Here is a 17,675-nt window from a genome sequence, read left to right as displayed (position 1 = left end):
ACTATAACTCTGCAACAGCGGCACCGGGAGGTCTCTCAACAGCACAGTTGTGTTGCACCAGCACCTGTTTCTCCACCCACTGATCTCTCATGTGGTGCTACCTGAGCCCTGTATTTCACTAAAGACCCCCTTCACAGCAGGTACTCATGATGGAATCTTAAAGTACACCAGTATAGCCTCCTCAAAGCTATGATGAACCCCGAAAACCAGACACAGGGAACAACCATAAATCCCCCAAACCCTGTTCTCACTGATGGTTTTAGAAAAGCAGTGGCTTAGTTCCTCCTTTTGGAGAGGTGAACCCCTCTTGCTTCTAAGTCTTATGTGTTTCATCTTGAACAGGAACTTCTAAGAGACCCAGACGATGGAGGCAGATTGCCCAGCTGCTCCCAGGGCAGGCAGGGCCCCGGCAGAGCCTAGCAGGGCAGTGGGAGGAATAGCTGAGCTGCTCTATGCCTGCCCACTCTGCTTCTGCACAGGGAACTGAGAAGGACACCTACTTTCTTTTTCAGCTGTGGGCTGGAGTGAGTAGAGAACCCCTTGTTGGAAGGTAAGAGGGAGGCTTGGGGTGGCTGGTGGCCCTGGAGGACCTGGGGGACCTGGCATCCCGGTTTCTCCTGGAAGTCCTCTCGGTCCTTGAGGTCCCAACAGTCCTGTGCAGAGGCAGGAAAGGACATGTTAGTGCATTTGAAGATGTGCTAATGATGCTACTATGTAAAAAGGCAGTAAGAGGACAAAGGATTTATGTCCTGAACTGTAATTGTGGGAATTAAAGGCGTGGGGGGAAATAGGAACAGCTTCCTCATTTTCCATTATTTGCCTTCAGCATCTTCCTCTGCAAAACAGACAGCCTTACTTGGCTCAAAGGTGCTGAGAAGCTTAATTCCTGAAATAATAAAATCTACCCCCTCCCTGACACCCAGCAAAAAACCAAAGGCCACAAGGCATGAAATCACACGCTGCTCATTCTCTTCCCCTCCACATACACCTGTATGTCACCTTACCACCAGGAAAGCACAGCAAGGACAACGGCAACCCAGCCAGTCCGCCAGCAGGCTGGTTCCACTTCCTGGGGGGCTGGGAGGGCTCTTGTTACAAACTGAGAAACCAAAAGGCAGACACATCCTTGGCCAGACTTTAGTCATTGACAGGTTGCCAGAAAATGCCAAAAAGCATTCAGGGCTGCTCTCACATTTAAGGCACGCTCCAAGTTCCAAATCTTTCCTGAGCTCAGACTGACAAGGCACAGCCTTTTAGACACATAGAAAGGACAGAGCCTGAGATCTGGCACCTACTGTGTAGTATCACCTTCATTTAGGAACATTTTGGGGATGAATAAATTCTCCTAGCTCAGGAATGGAGCGTACTCTGAAAGTATGGCTTCATAACCTTTTCCCTTAGCGTACAAAAGCATCATGAGTTTGACATCCTGGCATCTGACACAAATGGTGGAGAAAAAAGGCACACAGTGAGAGGGCTAGAGCAGGGAATGCTCTTCTCCAAAGGCTGACAGATCAGAGACTTTTTTTTACAGCTCCTGGGCAGGATGGGGAAACACAATCCTGCTTTGCAGCTTTCTGGGACAAGCTCTCCAGCTCCATGGGAAATCCCAGGGACTGTCATTGCTCGTGCGGGGGGTTGCCTGCTCTAAGAGCCGCTGGTTGATTTCAGTACCCAGGGCACTCGCTGGAATGGATTCAATACCAACTGAAGATGCTCAACATCTTGTGTCCACAGACAATTTGTAAAAAGTGAAGTACCTCCTACCATGGTAGCACTGCCCGCCTCCAGGACTTACCTGGTGGCCCTGCCGGGCCCCTCTCACCGGGTTGTCCCTTCTCTCCTTTTGGGCCAGGTGGTCCTGGAAGACCAGTTGGTCCAACCGGGCCTGGAGGACCAACCTGTCCAGGCAGCCCTGAAAACATTCAGAAAGGAAATTAGTTGGAAGTTTAGGCCACTGCTGAGATCAGAAGGTCTTTAGCAACCTAGGTACCAGGGACTCAAAGATGCTTTGAGGGATGCAAAGATGCAAAAAGGGTCTCAAGGGGGAGAAAAGCAGCTTTGCAAGGACAACACAGACAGGGTGGTACTGGTGGCCAGAGCTGGCTGGTAGGTAGGGCAGAAAAGCCAGACTGGACCTTGCTTCTCCTCTTCTGCCTCCGATCTTTAGAGAAACAAGCATCTTCCCACACACAAGGCCCACCGAAGAGCCAGCAGGACATGTACTCCCACTGGGACCTGCCGGCAAACTGAGCCCACACTGTCCCCTTCCTTCCCACGGGCTGCCTGACTCTGTGGCCCCTCCAGCGCTCCCCTGCTACCTTCGGCCAGCTGGGCCTGGCAGCTCCCTGGCAGCCCCAGTGTATCAGAATACACAAAATGTACTTGCACAAGCAAATCAAACCCACTTGCTCTGGCGGCTCTATCCATACCACCTGAGATTCTGCATCAAAGATGTTTCCCTGTTTTCTCCTGTTTTCCTTCACCTAACAAGCATACCATGCTGGGCACGAACATTTGTCGTCCCAAACTGAAATCTGTGCACCCACAGTTGCGATGCAACTAATTTATAACTATGAATAGGGTGCTGAGCAAACCCATCTGGAAATACCAGTAACACAATAATTACAGCCCAGCAGGATGCTTCTTGGCAAGTCCACTCAGACCCACAGTAAGCCTACGAAAGGTGCAGGCAGCATTTGTAAAAAAGTGCTTATTTCTGATGACACTGAATAAAATCTTAATTTTGTTTTCTTTATCAAAATAATAACGACACTTGGCAATTTTTTAGTGTTTTTCAGAAAAACACTGCGTGTCTTTGGCTGATAAAAAGTAGTAGCTGCTTTGGAAAGATACACTTAAATGCTGTGCGAACATCAGTGAAGCCTTTAATACCTTGGAGAGATGGGTGAGTTAGTCTGTCTCTCAGATTAAGTGGTTAATGGTTACAATAAACGCATTAACTGTCAGAGCCAAGAGAGTCAGACGTTCCTGGTTTATGGGCTACCAAAGGGCTTTGAGCATTTGAAAACAGTGGCAGATGCAAGCTACAAATCCACAGGAAGATCTGTCTGAGTACAAAGTTCAGCGCGCTCAGATTTCAAGTTTTACTCTGTATAGTACGTACAACCATAACCCAACCGAGTGTCAGTTAAGTTCTGATAAACTCTTCAGCAGTGTCCTTCCCCTTGCCTGGCACCAGAAGAGGTACCAGACCCTCCAAGGGCAGCGCCAGGAGAACCCGCTGCATGTAGGGGGTGGAGGAGACTGGATGGGACTAGAGGGAGAGAAGGAAAAAAGGAAACAAGCCGGCCAGCTGACACCTTCACAGCGGGTGCCGAAGGGAACAGAGCTACAGAACAAAAGCCAAGGCTCACAGAATTTGCAGCTCTGATTTTGAATCCAGTTCCTACCCTACGCGTGGGACAGCCCACCTGGGGCACAAAACCTTGTCCCCCCAGACATTCATCCCAACTCTCTGCATTTCTCAGAATGCAGCACTGATCCCCCAGTATTAGACCCCCTTGAAAGATTCCCCTTCCTCTCCTTTTTTTTTGCCATTCTAGAGACAAGTCCAATTTTTTTTTTCTTAAAAAATGTAATCTATCCAATGAAAAACTGGGCAGACTGAAAAAATGAGATTTTTAAAGGCTGTGTGTGGGAGTGTATGTCTATAGTTTTGATTTATTCAGTCAGCAATAAACACCTGATTTAATTTGAGTATTGAACAAGGAATTAAGGTGTTAATTTGGATGAATTTGCTTATCCACAGGACACAAACTGCAGACTGGACTTTTCTGTGAACAGAGGATCTCCTTTAATGGATCTCACCTGACAGTGGATGTGGTACTTGGCAAGCCCAGGCAGGTGATCAGGAGCCCATTCAAGAGAGCAAGAGAATTTGGCCCCAGCATTGCAAACGGCCTTGCCCCACTACTGAAATCCTCAATGCACCTGGAACTTCATTGCAGCACACTGCAGCAGAAACACTGTTTTGAAAGCACAACACCCTGTGCTGCTGAGTGTGGGTCAAAACATTTCCTTGCTTGTATAAATCAGCCTCAGTCCTTCAGCTGAACCTTTATAACTCAATCCTGTGAACTTCTGCAGACCAAGAGCAATCATTTCCTGCTAGCATCCTCAATCACGCTGCTGCAGCGGAGCTTTAAAGAAACTGGCACTTACTCCCCTGAAGGTGGAAAGTGCTGAAGGAAAGACTGGGACAAACAGCACTGAGTAATGTGACAGGCAAATGCTCATACTGGTGACAAATGGTGTTACCAGCATAAAAGAGACAAGTGCAAAAGGGAGAAGAAAGAGGGGAGGACTCAGGGAAAAGGGGGGAGGGAAATGAATAGGCCAAATCTTCTCTGGCATAAATCAGCTCTGCTGCAGTGGCGTTGCCTTCAGAGAGCTGAAGCCCATGGCGAGTGTTTATCCTCCAAAACCATGGAACAAAAGGCCACTGGAAAAATACGGAGGGTGAGGGAAAGGTACAGGGTGAGTATTCTACTGCTGGAGACCAAATCAGACATGCGGAGACCTGGATTTTCTTCCTGGCCTTGTCATTACCTGCAACACACCATCTGTTCCCTCTGCTTCCCCAAGGTTTTCTCTGTACAGGAGCAGGGAGTTCTCTGTTTACACAGAGCTTAGCAAAATGAAGCGTGACCATCCCCAGCAGCTCTCGGTGCCCTGGCAGGCAATACCAGCGAGATAACGGTGTTTTCTCCCATCACTCAGCACATGCCCTGCTTGCTCTAGCCATGTGTCCTCCAGTGAACTGCCTCTCCACTGGGCAACGCTTTCCATCCTCCGTGTGCTGGGGGAACTGAATGGCTTGATGACGACAGAGCTGGCATTCCGCCTCTCGAACCAGAGCAGCCCACAATCAGATAAAACCCAAAGAAGAAACCCAGCTTCTCTGCAGCCGTGAGGCCTCAAATCCCTGAGGACTCCTGGCCGCAGGACCCTTCTGCTTTTTGGGACATATCATGTCCCAACCATCACAACATTCTGTGCTTTGGAAGAGGAAATAGCAGAAACCATCAACTTACCCTGTGGTATTAGCTGCTCCTCTGCACCTCTGTGTCCTTTAGGCTCTAGTTAAGAAGGTCCGGGTAAAAAAAAACACACCAAAAAACACAAAAACACAGATATGAAAAATTAGGTTTCTTGCTGCCAACTGGCTCAGCCACACTATATATATTTTCTTAATAGTCAGTAAAATGTATCCTGTTGATTAACAAGCTGATCAGAAAGGCCAGTGGTGCAGCTGTCTCAACAGCTCTGATTGCTTTTAAATGATTGTCTATTCACAGTCCTGTCACTCACAGAAGAAATAACTACCCTAGTAAACAGTAGCAAGTTTTCCTGGACCTCAGCCTGGAGAGGCATCAGCCAGCCCAGAGCTGTAGGGTCACCCAGAAACAGTCCTACCATTCAAAGCACCTAGTCTGTATCAACCATTGCTGCGTTGGGCACCAACCTTCTGCCCTTAGTCCATCCAGCTGAGAAACTCGGTGGCATGCAAGCTAGGATTTGGATTTGCTTTGGCTGAAAAACTAGAAACAGGGCAAAGTAGGCAATAATTCACAAAAAAATCTGGAGAAGGGGATGGGAGGGGTAGAGGCTTAGCTTTTCATAACCCCAAATCACACACGACAGTCGGGTTTGACTTCTACCAACTCTAATATCACACTTACCGAAAGATCTCCCGAGGTGTGCAATCTCTGTAAGTGAACCTGGGGTGGGCTCTGAGCAAAAGTCACAGTACAGTGTCAAAATCCCGCAAAACAGGCAGTCCCCCACCATCCTAAACCATCTGTGTGAAATACCCTACATTCCACCAAAACCGGCAGCGCTGCTTTTTGGCTAGCTTTGAATTGTAGGTACAAACTGGTGTGGGGAGGGAAGGGAGCCAAATGTGAACCCAGATCCATGAAACATCCCCACAGTGTGTGGGGATGCTTAGCAAGGGAGCAAGCAAGCTAAGCAACGCTTAGCAAAGCGAGCACGACAGAGCTCGGGTAGGGGCTTCAGCAGGGAATTGCATGTCAATAAGCAACTCAACTGATCGCTTCTAATTGCCAAAAGACACTGTCCTGACTCGAAATGGTCCACTGCATTCCTGATACCCAGATGTTATGCTAGAGTTGTTATTTTGCACTAGGTTAAATAAATCAAGGCTAGAAAAAGAAGAGGTAACAGTGAGCAAGGACTGCCCCCGGTAGCACACACATCAGCCGGCTGTGTGCAGAGCCTGGAAGGCTGGCTGACAGGACAGAGTCGCGTACGGCTTGGGCATCACCACCTGCTTTTTGGAGATGACCACTAGCTACCTCCTGGATTTACTGCAGGGGTGGAGGGTGCTGATGCTGGACCATGGAGTCAGCCTGATGCAAGCGCTACGGGGGTTCTGTTCAGTTGGGCAGCACTGCCAAAAGCCTGGGCGAGCAGCATTCGCTGCTCCTTGCTGAGCAAGAGGATATAATCGCATGCACACAGCCTCTGAGAGCAGAGAACTTTGAGTGGAAGGGACAGAGTTTTCAGTACTTTTGCTCCATTGACTTTAGTACAATGAAGTGCAGGTGCAGAGATACTGCGACAGCAAAAATAAATGACATGGGGAAGGCAGAATGAGCATATAATGGACACCAGGGGAAACTGCTTTAATTCAATTCCTGGCAGCCATCACCGTGGTTCTGAAAATACTTTGCAGAACATATTGTTAGTGAACCTCCCTCCGTGTTGTGGCATCCTGTCAAATTATAAACATGGACGACATCTGGTCTATGTTGGTTGCTCCAAGTCTGCTGCAGCCATGAAGGGCTGCCATAATAAACTGCTCGGACCAAAAAAAATAAAAAAAATAAAAAAAAGAAGAAAAAAGCAAAGTAGGCCCTATAGAGGATAAAGAACTAAGAACTGCTTTGGGAGCAAGCAAAGCAACTGACAGCAAGGTTTGGAAAGACAGGGTTTTGGAAGCAGAGAGCAGGGATCTTGAAATGAGAATGCCAAGGTCAAGGAAATTCAATGCGTGGGGATCTGTCTAGCCAAGTGGGCTCAGAGGGAGATTTTCTTAAAAGTGTATTTTTTTTTCATGCCACAAGAGGGATCATAAAACAGCCCATTGTGTTTATGGCAAATTTAAAAAAATATCATGCAGACTACAACTGATGTTGCTATTCATGGGAAAGTTTTTGTCCTAATAAAACCAAGAATTACCCCTACACCCCAGGCCGTTACCTCCCCGCACCGCTCCCAGATGGGGAGACGCTGCCTTCGACGTTCAGTAGGTGGGTATGAATTGTCGCCCTGTGATCCCAATACCTCCCCGAAGTTTCCTCAGGAATGCTTCCATCTATCCAGGCCTCAAAACCCCACAGTCTTTGGACTTAAACCACGTACACTGAAACACACGGGCAGGCACAGTGGCCCTGCTGAGGTTAACAGAAACCTGACTTGCCAGAGACCAGAATCAGCTCTCAGTAGAGGCTTGTGCCAACAGAAATTGGGGCTAGGACAGGCCACTAAGGCTGACAAAATGGAGCTGAATATGTTTCTGGGCTCAGCTGCTTTCCTCCAGGAGCATGCTTGCTCGGCACTGGCTTAACTTAAGGAGGGGCAAAGACACAGGGAGAAAAAGAAAAGCCGCAAGTGCCGCTCCCTGTGAAGGGGTGATCCTCCCTGCTGCACGGGCCGTGGCGAGGGACCCTGACGAAAGCACGTCCCACTTGCTGCAGCTAAAAGGATGCTACAAGGTGGGATCAGGGAGGACTGAATCCTTCCTTGCCTGTGAGTCCACATGGGTGCTGGCGTGCAACCACCTCTGTGCTGACAGCTCAGCAGAAAGGGAGAGACGTGAGGTGACATTAAACCATGAAAGACTGAACAGCCGCTGGTTTAGAGCCATCCTGGCTCAAAAGCTAAATAACACTGCCTCTAACCCTAAGAGGGGCTGAAAGCTCTCGAAACCTCTCTCCACAGGGCAGTTTTCCTGTTTGCAAATGCCTGCAGCAAGCGTTTGCAAAGACCAAAGCTGTGGTGTCCCTGCTGAGGGTGCAAGGCGCAGCCACAGAGGCACTCACACCCCAGGCTGCCCGCCCTGCGCCCATCACGCAGCACCACCCCAGTGCGGCCGCTCCGTCAGCAGCTCCTTGCTGCAGCAAACACGGCAGCAAACATGCCCACAGAGAGAGGAGTTGCCCATCTGAAAATCTTAACCCTCTTCTCCTTTACAGAGCAGAGGGAAGGAGCTGCCAGTGTTTTCCTCCAGCCTCTCCCCTGCAGCTCCCAGTACTACAGCAGACTGACACAGCTCCCTTTTTTTACCTACCCTGTGTGAATCCTCTGTGTAGGGTGTGTGAGTTGGTGAAGAGAAGGTTAGGCTTACCAACAGATCCCACTGTTTTTCTTAAGACAGTCCCAGGATTCAGCAGGGGAAACGCATCTGGTAGCAAATCGTCGTACCACGTGGCCGTTGTCCCAGTGATCGGCAGGTTGTTTTCCAGTGCTGGGCTTCGCTCCGCAGCCTCGAGCAGAAGGATCTAGACAGGGGAAGGCAAACGAGATCAGCAGGACTGTTTCATACATGGTCATACATAATCCTGAAGAGGTCCTGAAACTCCTCTCCTTGACAGCAGGAGCTGTGAATAACTGCATCACAGATCGCAGGGCTTTGGTATTAGAGCTCTATCAGTTTTCTGGAAAGCAGCGCTAATTACTGTAGGAAGGTGCCGTGTCCTGCACAAGACCTCCTTGGAGAGGCTTCACTGCTTCCAGAGAGGCTCAGCCTCACACAGGCTTGTCTCCCTGGTGGAAAACATCAAACCAGGGACCGGAGCTGGTGTTAGGAGACAGCATTTTACTGCCATGTTACGTGTCAAACCCAGAGTTGTAAGGTCAGAAGTTACTGAGAGCTGGTACGTGGTGAAGGCCTGTACCCTGGATGCCCACGGTAGTAAACTGAGGTGCCCCAGGACAAGTAATGGTTTTAAGTCAAAGCACAAATGCTGACCAAATTACAGATGATGAAGAATATGAAGCTTTTAAAGAGCTGAGGTGCTTTAATTTTTGAGCAAATAAAAAAAGGCAGGCAATTTCCTCAGAGCTCTACTTAGAAGTAATAGGAGATATATATATATATTAAAACTCGCAACTGTTTCTATACCTTGTAAACACACTACCTGCAAATAAATCCACATCCCAATGTGCGTCCCTGAGCTATTGGGCCATTTACAACCTAAGCTCCTGGGCAAAGTGACCCCGTTTCCCCTGTATGATTTTTAAACCGCTATTGATCATGCTGTGCTCCCACGGCCACTGGTGGCCCACAGGGAAGTGGAACTTGGTCTTTAACGTGGCTGAAACAAACCTAAACTCCCACAAGAAGTAGAGGGATGGAGGACCCAGGTGGACTCTGCCCACTGACAAACTCCAGTAAAGCAAAGCCCAGGAGAACATTCATTGTGCTTCAGAATCAACATTTTAAATCCCATTTTTCACAAAACTAGGATTTTTTTTTTAAATAAATTGTCTATTTTAATCTAAATGCTTCATACCCCTGCCTTCCCAGCCACTATGCAAGGATGACACAGCAAGTAGTCTACAGATTTCTTTTGAAAAAGCCCAACCCATCAGCAGCACTGACCTGGGGTGCCAAGCCCACATACCCTGCTGCAGATGGATTTTACCCCAGGGGCTCGACAGTAGCGAGGGAGGCCAAGGGCAGCGCCCACCCCGCTGGTGGGGCAGCCCCTGCTTTAGCCCTGCCTGGGATGCAGCTGCAGCCCTGCCGACCCACCTGGCAGATGGATTGGCCCCTGGCACAGCTGCCTGCTCAGGATAGACACGGGCTGCCCATCAGGTAGGAGCAGGGCTGAGGTTTCCAGAACAAGAGTTTTGATCCAAGCATCCGGCATCTCCAGCAAAGTCTGCTTTCTAGAGCACAATGCTACATGGAAAAATCGAGGAGCGCAACGCCGTGGTTTGTTATGGCACCATCTCTTCCTGTTTGGAAACCACCTAAGCAAATACTGATTTTGGGATAAGGGAAATAAAAGAGAGCATGGCTCAAACTTTCCACTAAATCCCTAGAAGTTTCAGCTTTTACATGCTGTGTTGTCTGTACATAATGAAGTCACATTGCAATTATAAATGAGAGTGACTTGGCTCCGCTTGTTTGTTTTTAACTTGCAATTATTACAAGGTTTATCACTTATTTATTACAAGGCATGGCGAGAGCCAGTATTGCAGCAGCGCCAGAAATGATGAACTTCCTGCAGAATGTACTGGCCTGACAGGGGTGAATCAGAAACTAATTAAACTGGGAGCTAGGTTAAGTGCAAGGGAACTGAACCTCAGCTGTTGCAAACAAGCAAGACTCATCCTTTACTGCAATGATCTTTATTCACGGAGCCAGAGTCTTGCTTTCTCAGTAATAAGCAAGCAACAAGGAATCGGGTCACAATGCTTTTGTTCAGCTGGCTTCTCTAATGCCAGGCAAGAAATCGCTTCAGTCTGTCCTTGCACTTCCGTGCTTCTACCCCGTGATTTATTTGTCAGACTTTCAAGGCAACATGCTATCAGTTCAATAAACACTGAAGCATGTGCCTTACCATAATCACGCTTAATTCCCATTGACGTGGGACTCAAGTGTGCGTTGAATAACTTTCCTGAATCCCTTTATGCTATTATATTACCCTCTTACTTCCCCAGCAAAACACCTGAATGTTGCCAAAGCGTCCTCAGCAACAGGGGCGAAACCCCCTGGAGGTGGCAAATTAAAGGGGCTCCAGCCAGGGCAGCGTCAGGATGCTCCTGCTGTGAGAAAGGACCGACAAGGGCTGTCTTGGACAGCATTTTGCCACAGCTCAGCAGTGCTGGGGGAAGAGATTATATTAATTCAATAGCAGCAATGGTCAGAGACCAGCAAACTGCAGGGGTCCGTGGCCCTCCCGGGTGGTGCGAGCGGCACTAGCACAGCTCTGCTGAAGGTTGCATCTGGAGTGGAACAGCTCCAAATCATTTTTATGGGTGATAATAAAAACGTGTTACCACATAATCAACACAAAACAGTGGCAACGGTATCCTTTTCATTAAAACAACATGTTTTAAATGAGCGCTCTGCTGATAAACGTTGTAAAATATTTAAAGGCATGCACAGAATAATCCAGTGTGCTCTTTTATAAATTGACTATATATACTTAGCAGTCGTTAAGGCTCAAACCATAGTTACAAGTTTATTTTCTCTGGGCACAAAATGATAGAGGTCAGGAAGTCTCCAGGCTTGAAATTGCTGAGAAATTCTAGTTTTTATGATTAGGACTGAAGAGGTGCCCAAAAGAAATAAAGCAGAAAGAAGCTCTCACATCCGTGAGATCCACAGAGCCAAACTAAAGAAGGAAAAGCACGAGGGATTTAGTCACATTCAAAATCTCAAGCTCTACACAGTTCTTTCAACAAGGAGCGTCCTCTCACAAGCTAGCACAGCACACAGCACTAATGGGGGTCCTTACACATTATTGAAATAGCGCTGGAGCCACTCATCTATTTTCTGTCACGTTCTGTTTTTCTTAAGGCTGCCATCGCTGTAGTCAAGGGACTTGAGGAGAATTCCCACTTTCATTAAACAAAAAAAGAAATTTTCTAGCCCTCTGAGTAAACTGCTGGAAAATGATACCACAGAGGCTCACAGCCAGAAAGCAAATTAGCAAAATGTGCAATGTATTAAAGTCTCGGTATTAAGCTCTTGGTATTTTTTAGTCAATAAGGTTGAGGTAGAGAGAGGGATAACACCAAGTGAAGAAGAACGTGTGGTTTTCATTGGAAAGACTCATTGGAAGCAGTGCCCACCTCTGCTGCCGTTACCACTTCCAATGAGGAAGTTATGGCTCCGTGAAGAATGGAGGCAGGAAACACCCTGATCCCATCATATAAAGGAAATAAGTCTTGATGCCATGGGTCACGTTAGTCAGCCAACCAAGCAGAGCAGGTACAGAGAACCAGCTGAAGGGCTGTGCTTGTGGTTGCTGCCTGCGGTGCAGGGAGGGCAGATCCCCACAGAAGACACGAAGGCTTTTCCTCCCTGGTTGCACTGCATTAAGGATGGCCTCGACTCAGCAAAACACTCGGGCTTTTGTCTTTTTGCACGGATGGAAGCAAAAAGTCAAATCTGAGCCTAAACGGACAGGCTGAGCTGGAGCCTCTGGCAGCAGAGGTCCCAGCGGCATGAGGGCTGCTCTCTGGTTTCCAGACCCCACCTCTCAGATGCAGCTGAACTGGGTCAGAAAGCTGGAAAGAACTGAAATGGGGCCACGTCTCCTGCCAACACTGCAGCGGGAGCCGGGCCCGAGGTAGGAGATGGCGTGTGAAGGCGAAGGGAACGCAGGAGCGATGATGCACTGCACTGGCCCAGGAGCTCGCAGGCCAGCGCCAGCGGCAGAGGTTATTGCCTGCAAAACTCACCCCCGGGCCCTCCGAGTCCCGCAGAGCCGCCGGGCTCACCTCTGTACAGCATCTGGCGCTCGCTCTTCTCCCATGGCTCAAAGCCTGGCTCTTCGCTGCGGGGCCCGCTCACGTGCAGGGCCCTCAGCAGGGACATTAGTGTTATGTGCCTGAAGCTCAGTCCCAGCTTACTCAACCCACCTCCCCCTTTCCTATTTGCCAGCATAAACTTTCTAAACTTCAGACACATACCACATTTCTTGCGTCAGATCAAAACCTCAGGCCAGGGACAATGGAAATGGGAGGAAGGTTTTCATCTTCTTGAGATGTTCAGTGTCAAAGGACTTTTTTTGGCTTGTAGTGGCTTTCAAGAACCCTATTTTGGTTGTTCCCACACATCAAAAGAAGATTTCACAAACACGGCCTCCGCCCATCATCCGTCCTCCACTCGCATTCCTGATGTCCCGTAACTAGTAGGTGCTAGAAACAAGGAAAGAACAGCTGGGCTTCCAAAGATTTCAAAATTGATACAACAGGGCTCAGAATGCTTTTTCTTTGGATAAAAATCCATGGAAATGCAGGGGGAATCATCTGACATAATCCAGATGGATATTATTAATTAATAAACAGGATATTTGGTCTCTTGAAGCACTGGCGGAATCAACTCCCCTCCATCCCTCTCTAAAGAGGAGGGAAAGAAACTGCATGAATCCAGCTCATAAGCTAAAAATTCCAGTGTAAAATAAGATTCCCTTGATCTTGTGAAGACACAAGCTGATTAATAATGGTAATTGCATAACTTGTTGGACATATCTTCCTTTATAACAAATTATTTGGCAAAATGCAAGAGTTTTTTAATCATTCATCAAGACAGAGCTAAACAGGGAGTTTTACAAAATCTGATGGAGAATGGTATCTCTCTTGTAGCAATATGAAACCTGTGAACGCAAGACTCCAACACAGATGCAATTGCTTGGTTTCAAAAGCCAAAAGACATTCAATAAGTGTCCACTAAAATCTGATGAACTGGGTACCCAGAGAGAACCTAGGTGACTTCATCCTTATTACATGTTAGAGGCTTTGGCCAAAGAGGACAAGCTAATTAGTACATGGAGGAGTTTTCTTTATATTGATAAATTATGGGGGAAGCAATAGCTGATGTCATGGTAGTGACGCAATGTAAACCAAAAGGTAAGGTTTATGTCACCAGCTATTGCACGGAAGACAGAAATGTGGACCAAAGGCTTCAACCAACCCACAGGTAGCACAGTTCACGCTCCTTCTGCGGATGTATTTGGCTTTTTGTACAGTTTTACAGGGCTTCCAAAAAAGAGCATGCAAAAAGTGACTGTTCCATCAGCAGGTATCTTCTGGAGGGGAATCAGAGCAGAGAAGACACAAAAGCAGAGGCTAGCCTACCCGTGTAGATGAAATGCAGGCAGTGTTCGGCAGATCATCAGACCATCGAGGCTTTGCTTGAGAGCAGCAGCGAGGGAAGGCTGGCAGCGGTCCTGCTGGGTCACTGCGCTCTGAGGCACCCTGGGGAGCTTCTCGGATATTGCTGCACACTGGACATTTCCCTCTGCTGCTGTGAGCCCATGCAGCTGCCATCACTGGCACCCCAAAGTGTCTGTTAGAGCCAGGGGAAGAAGCTAGATGTGGAAAGGATCCAGCAATCCTTCAATGCTGTGCTAAGAGCCTGTTGCAGAGTGAAGTACACGAAGGAACTGGGAGTGAAATCAGATTCCCCATCATTACTTTAAAACGCCTGATAAAAAAGCATCAGAGCTATAACCTTCCACTCTCAAAATTACATCACTCTGCCCGATTTATTGCTTGTCACCTGCTGGGGATGTAGCAGTCCTATGGACGTGGAGCCAGGCCAGCCTGAGCTGAACTGCGTCGACGAAGTAACATCTGTTCTCAGCTCTCTGCTTCTCACCTGGTGAGGAGCCCTCAGCTCTGGCTGAGTCACAGCAGCTAGCTCACACAGGCTGAGGTGCCCTGTGTGCTCTCCTCCTCCGCTGGGCTCTAAAGGAAAAGCTGCAAGAAGAGAGCAGCACAACCAAAAAAAGATAAGGGGCTCCTTCTTTTCCTGGCTTGCCTTGGCGCGACCTGAAGAAAAGGACCCAAAGTCATTTTTCTTTTATGATCGCACTTGCCTTACAAAGCTTCGCTAGAATTTCTGATGGAGAAGCAAGGGGAAGCTTGCATGTTTGGTGCAGGATTATTACCAAAGGATCTGAGCCCTTACAACCCTTAGGCTACTCACACACACCCTTGGCTGAAACCCACATTTTATCCACAACAGTACTTCTCTTAAAAAAACAAAGCCTGTAAACACTATTCCCAGGTATCAAACACACCAAAAGCATTTCCGAATGTGGACATAGGATTTTCTTGGCAAATTCAGTTGTGTGTCATAGGAAAAGAGATTTTTTTCAAAGTTATTTTATGAAAATATTAAATCTATTTGACTAAAAATGCAAAACTTGTAACTAAAAGACTTTGCGGGAGGGGAAGGCGGAGGAGGAGGTCTTTGAAGCCTTTTTGTGGTTCTGGCAAACGATTTACAGCATTGGCCAAACACATGGAACAGTCTCAGGGGACAAATTGCTCCTTCAGTCCAACAAGTGATAAGAAATAAGATCCAGCAATTACTAGACTTGAGAACCAAAGGATTGTAAGTGTCATTCTGAAATACAGAAGCATGCCCAAACGAGAGAAAGGCCAGTACCCAAACTGCCTCAAGTATCATAATCATGATTATTGCTGATTAGAAAAAGGCCAGTGAGATAGATGCAAAGTTCAGATATGAACACTGACACAAAATTCAGTTTGCCCACCTAGTTCTGCTTCATGGCTCTTCCTTGTAAAAATCAGTTAGGAAGCTGCATTTTATTCTTAGGGGCATATGTTGCATTAACTTACATACAGAAACCCAGCATTAAATTAAAAATTTTACAGGGATTGACTTAAGTTTGTTATTGCTACTGGAAACCAGCCGGTTGTTACACAGTTCCCTGTGAAATAGCCCAAATACTCCTTAAATTCAATGCGCTACTGGAGCTGGAGGTGCAGGTTCTGTGCAGGGTCATTAGAAAACCCTAGCGATTAGGTAAGCCACCTTCCTGCTCGGGACAGAAAAAAAATAAATAACTGCTAGTGGCAGTCACATCCCCAACATGGAAAATCCATGAAAGCCCTTGAAATACCAAGCAACCACTAATGTCCACTCTACAGGACCACCAGCAGCCTCACAGGACGAGCAGCTGGGGTTTCCCTCCTAATCTCTCAGCCGTGTCACTGTACCTTGAAACATTTACTGTTTTCCAAATATTCCTCCACTAAGGTAGGAAATGTCTTTTCTTTCTCTGATAGACAATAAAACAAAACCCCATAAAACATCCCAGACAGCTGCCAGTATTTCATGTAGCTGCTGGGAAGAAGGGGGAGATAGAGAAATATTTCATACAATGATTACATTAAAACTCCAAGTAATGGCGCTTCATAATCAAAAGACAAAGGGCAGTGAAGGTGCTGTGGGGTAATCTGTTCTAAATAAACGAGGTGATTTCATATAAATAGCAATGTATCGATCGAACTCTGTGCACAGTACAAAGGTTTTCTTGAAAAACTTTCAGAATCTTCCGCGTGGGGAATCACATTACAAGGACTGTTCTCATGCAAAAAATATGCATGCCATTTATCAATCACGCAACGTATCAATCAGACACTAGATACGCGTAACATTATCTCCCTGCATTAATGCTGGAAGTGAAATGCCACAAACTTCTCAAAAGCTGCGTCAGGAGATAAGACTGGGTTATATCAACTCAGATCAAATGCTGCACTCCAGCTCCCACCAAAAGCTGGGATTAGCGGCACCCTGCCTGTAGCTCTGTGGTGGGGTTTATTGAAAGAAACCGGCTGAACAAAACGAGCAGAAATTTGTATGCAGCTGCCTACTTCTGTGCTAGCGCTGCCGGCCGTGGGCACGGTGCTGCTCTCTCCGGAGCTTCGGTGGAGTTTGTCTGGGCTTAGCACCGTGACACAGGAGGGCAGCATCAGGCTCAGGAAATCCAGCAAGGAAAGGCTGTGCAGGCTTCCCACCAAGCAGCTGTGCTGGCCAAGGAGAAACCTCTCCTATGAAATAAAAGCGGGGTTCATTCTGCGCTCCCACCAGCGAGGCTCCCTGCAGGGTCAGGAGGTGCTGTAGTGATGTCAAGTAAGGTGTCATGGGTGAGAGGTAAGGTTTGGCATGTTGGGGCTTGGGGGTGTAGGGGGGCGGCGGTAGTTTTCTTCTGGCCTGCACACTTCTGTGTCCCTGACCCCAGGGTCAACACCATCCTCCCTGATGTAGATTCTCACAGCCTGTAGATTTCAAACTCAACACCAACCCAGCTGTCAAATCTCTGACGTCCAAATGGGTTTGGTACCAAGCAAATGGAACAGGCCAACTCTGTCCTGGGAGATGACAAGGTAACTCGAAACAGGGGAGGTGAGGATGGAACCTAGTTCCACCTCCTTCCACCTACCGTGACATCTCCTACAGCCACAAGGACAACCCAGAGCAGCACCAAGGAAAGCCTAAGGCACATGAAGAGTTTGTTCTGCTGCACCGTTCAGCCATGTCTCGGGGTCTCTCTCCTCCCCAAAGGATATATGAGCACTGGTCCCTCATGAATCATTTTTCACTCCATTTGCTCTGTGTTTACTCTTGCTTCTTGCTTTCTGATCCAGCTCTCACATTACAAAAAATCAGAGGGCTACTTTCATTATCTCATTTGGATGTCGATCTTACAAGCTAGATGAACCAACTCATCGTTGTAATCAAAAAGATGACACCATTTCTGGTTATATCCCCATTTTTTGAGGGAAATAACTATAAAAGCCTGTAGAAGAGGACTGCAGAAAGAAGAAACCACAGGTTCGTAAGCCTCTTCCTCCAGAACCGAGTTTTAAGTTTCTTTAACTTGCCCTTCACAGCCCCTGGACAACAAACCTGCATTTTACATTTCCTCACACCTCACCGAGAAAGGCTCTTGGCTCCTCGTCCCCATTGCAGTGATGTGAGGAAGAGATTGTTTTTCACTCATCCCTAACCTACTCTATTAAAACAAAACTTCTCACCCAGCACCAATCTGCCCAGGTCCACAGCACCTTCAGAGGTAGCTTTCCATACGTTTGCTCTCACCCTTGGGCCTTGCAGTATTTACAATAAGTCT

At 47.6% G+C, this 17,675-nt stretch overlaps 1 protein-coding gene across 4 annotated transcripts in view; it reads right to left on the bottom strand.

The window, feature by feature from the left end:
- COL26A1 (collagen type XXVI alpha 1 chain) overlaps positions 1-17,675 on the bottom strand; it is a 181,747-nt gene that overhangs the window by 23,738 nt on the left and 140,334 nt on the right. For 2 of the 4 annotated variants that reach the window (XM_027806148.2, XM_027806144.2), the window contains exons 6-10: positions 8,396-8,549; positions 5,706-5,756; positions 5,058-5,102; positions 1,799-1,915; positions 501-653 (exon numbers count right to left, since the gene is read on the bottom strand). In XM_027806148.2, the coding sequence (XP_027661949.2) occupies positions 501-653; positions 1,799-1,915; positions 5,058-5,102; positions 5,706-5,756; positions 8,396-8,549 (520 nt within the window). The remainder of the gene's footprint in view (positions 1-500; positions 654-1,798; positions 1,916-5,057; positions 5,103-5,705; positions 5,757-8,395; positions 8,550-17,675) is intronic. The other 2 variants (XM_027806145.2, XM_014280421.3) reach the window with 1 other exon arrangement.

This window comes from Falco cherrug, chromosome 1 (assembly GCF_023634085.1).
Source record: "Falco cherrug isolate bFalChe1 chromosome 1, bFalChe1.pri, whole genome shotgun sequence".
Classification (NCBI taxonomy): Eukaryota; Metazoa; Chordata; class Aves; order Falconiformes; family Falconidae; genus Falco; species Falco cherrug.
The sequence above is the reverse complement of the archived record's forward strand: the minus strand, read 5'-3'. Positions and strand labels throughout refer to the sequence as shown.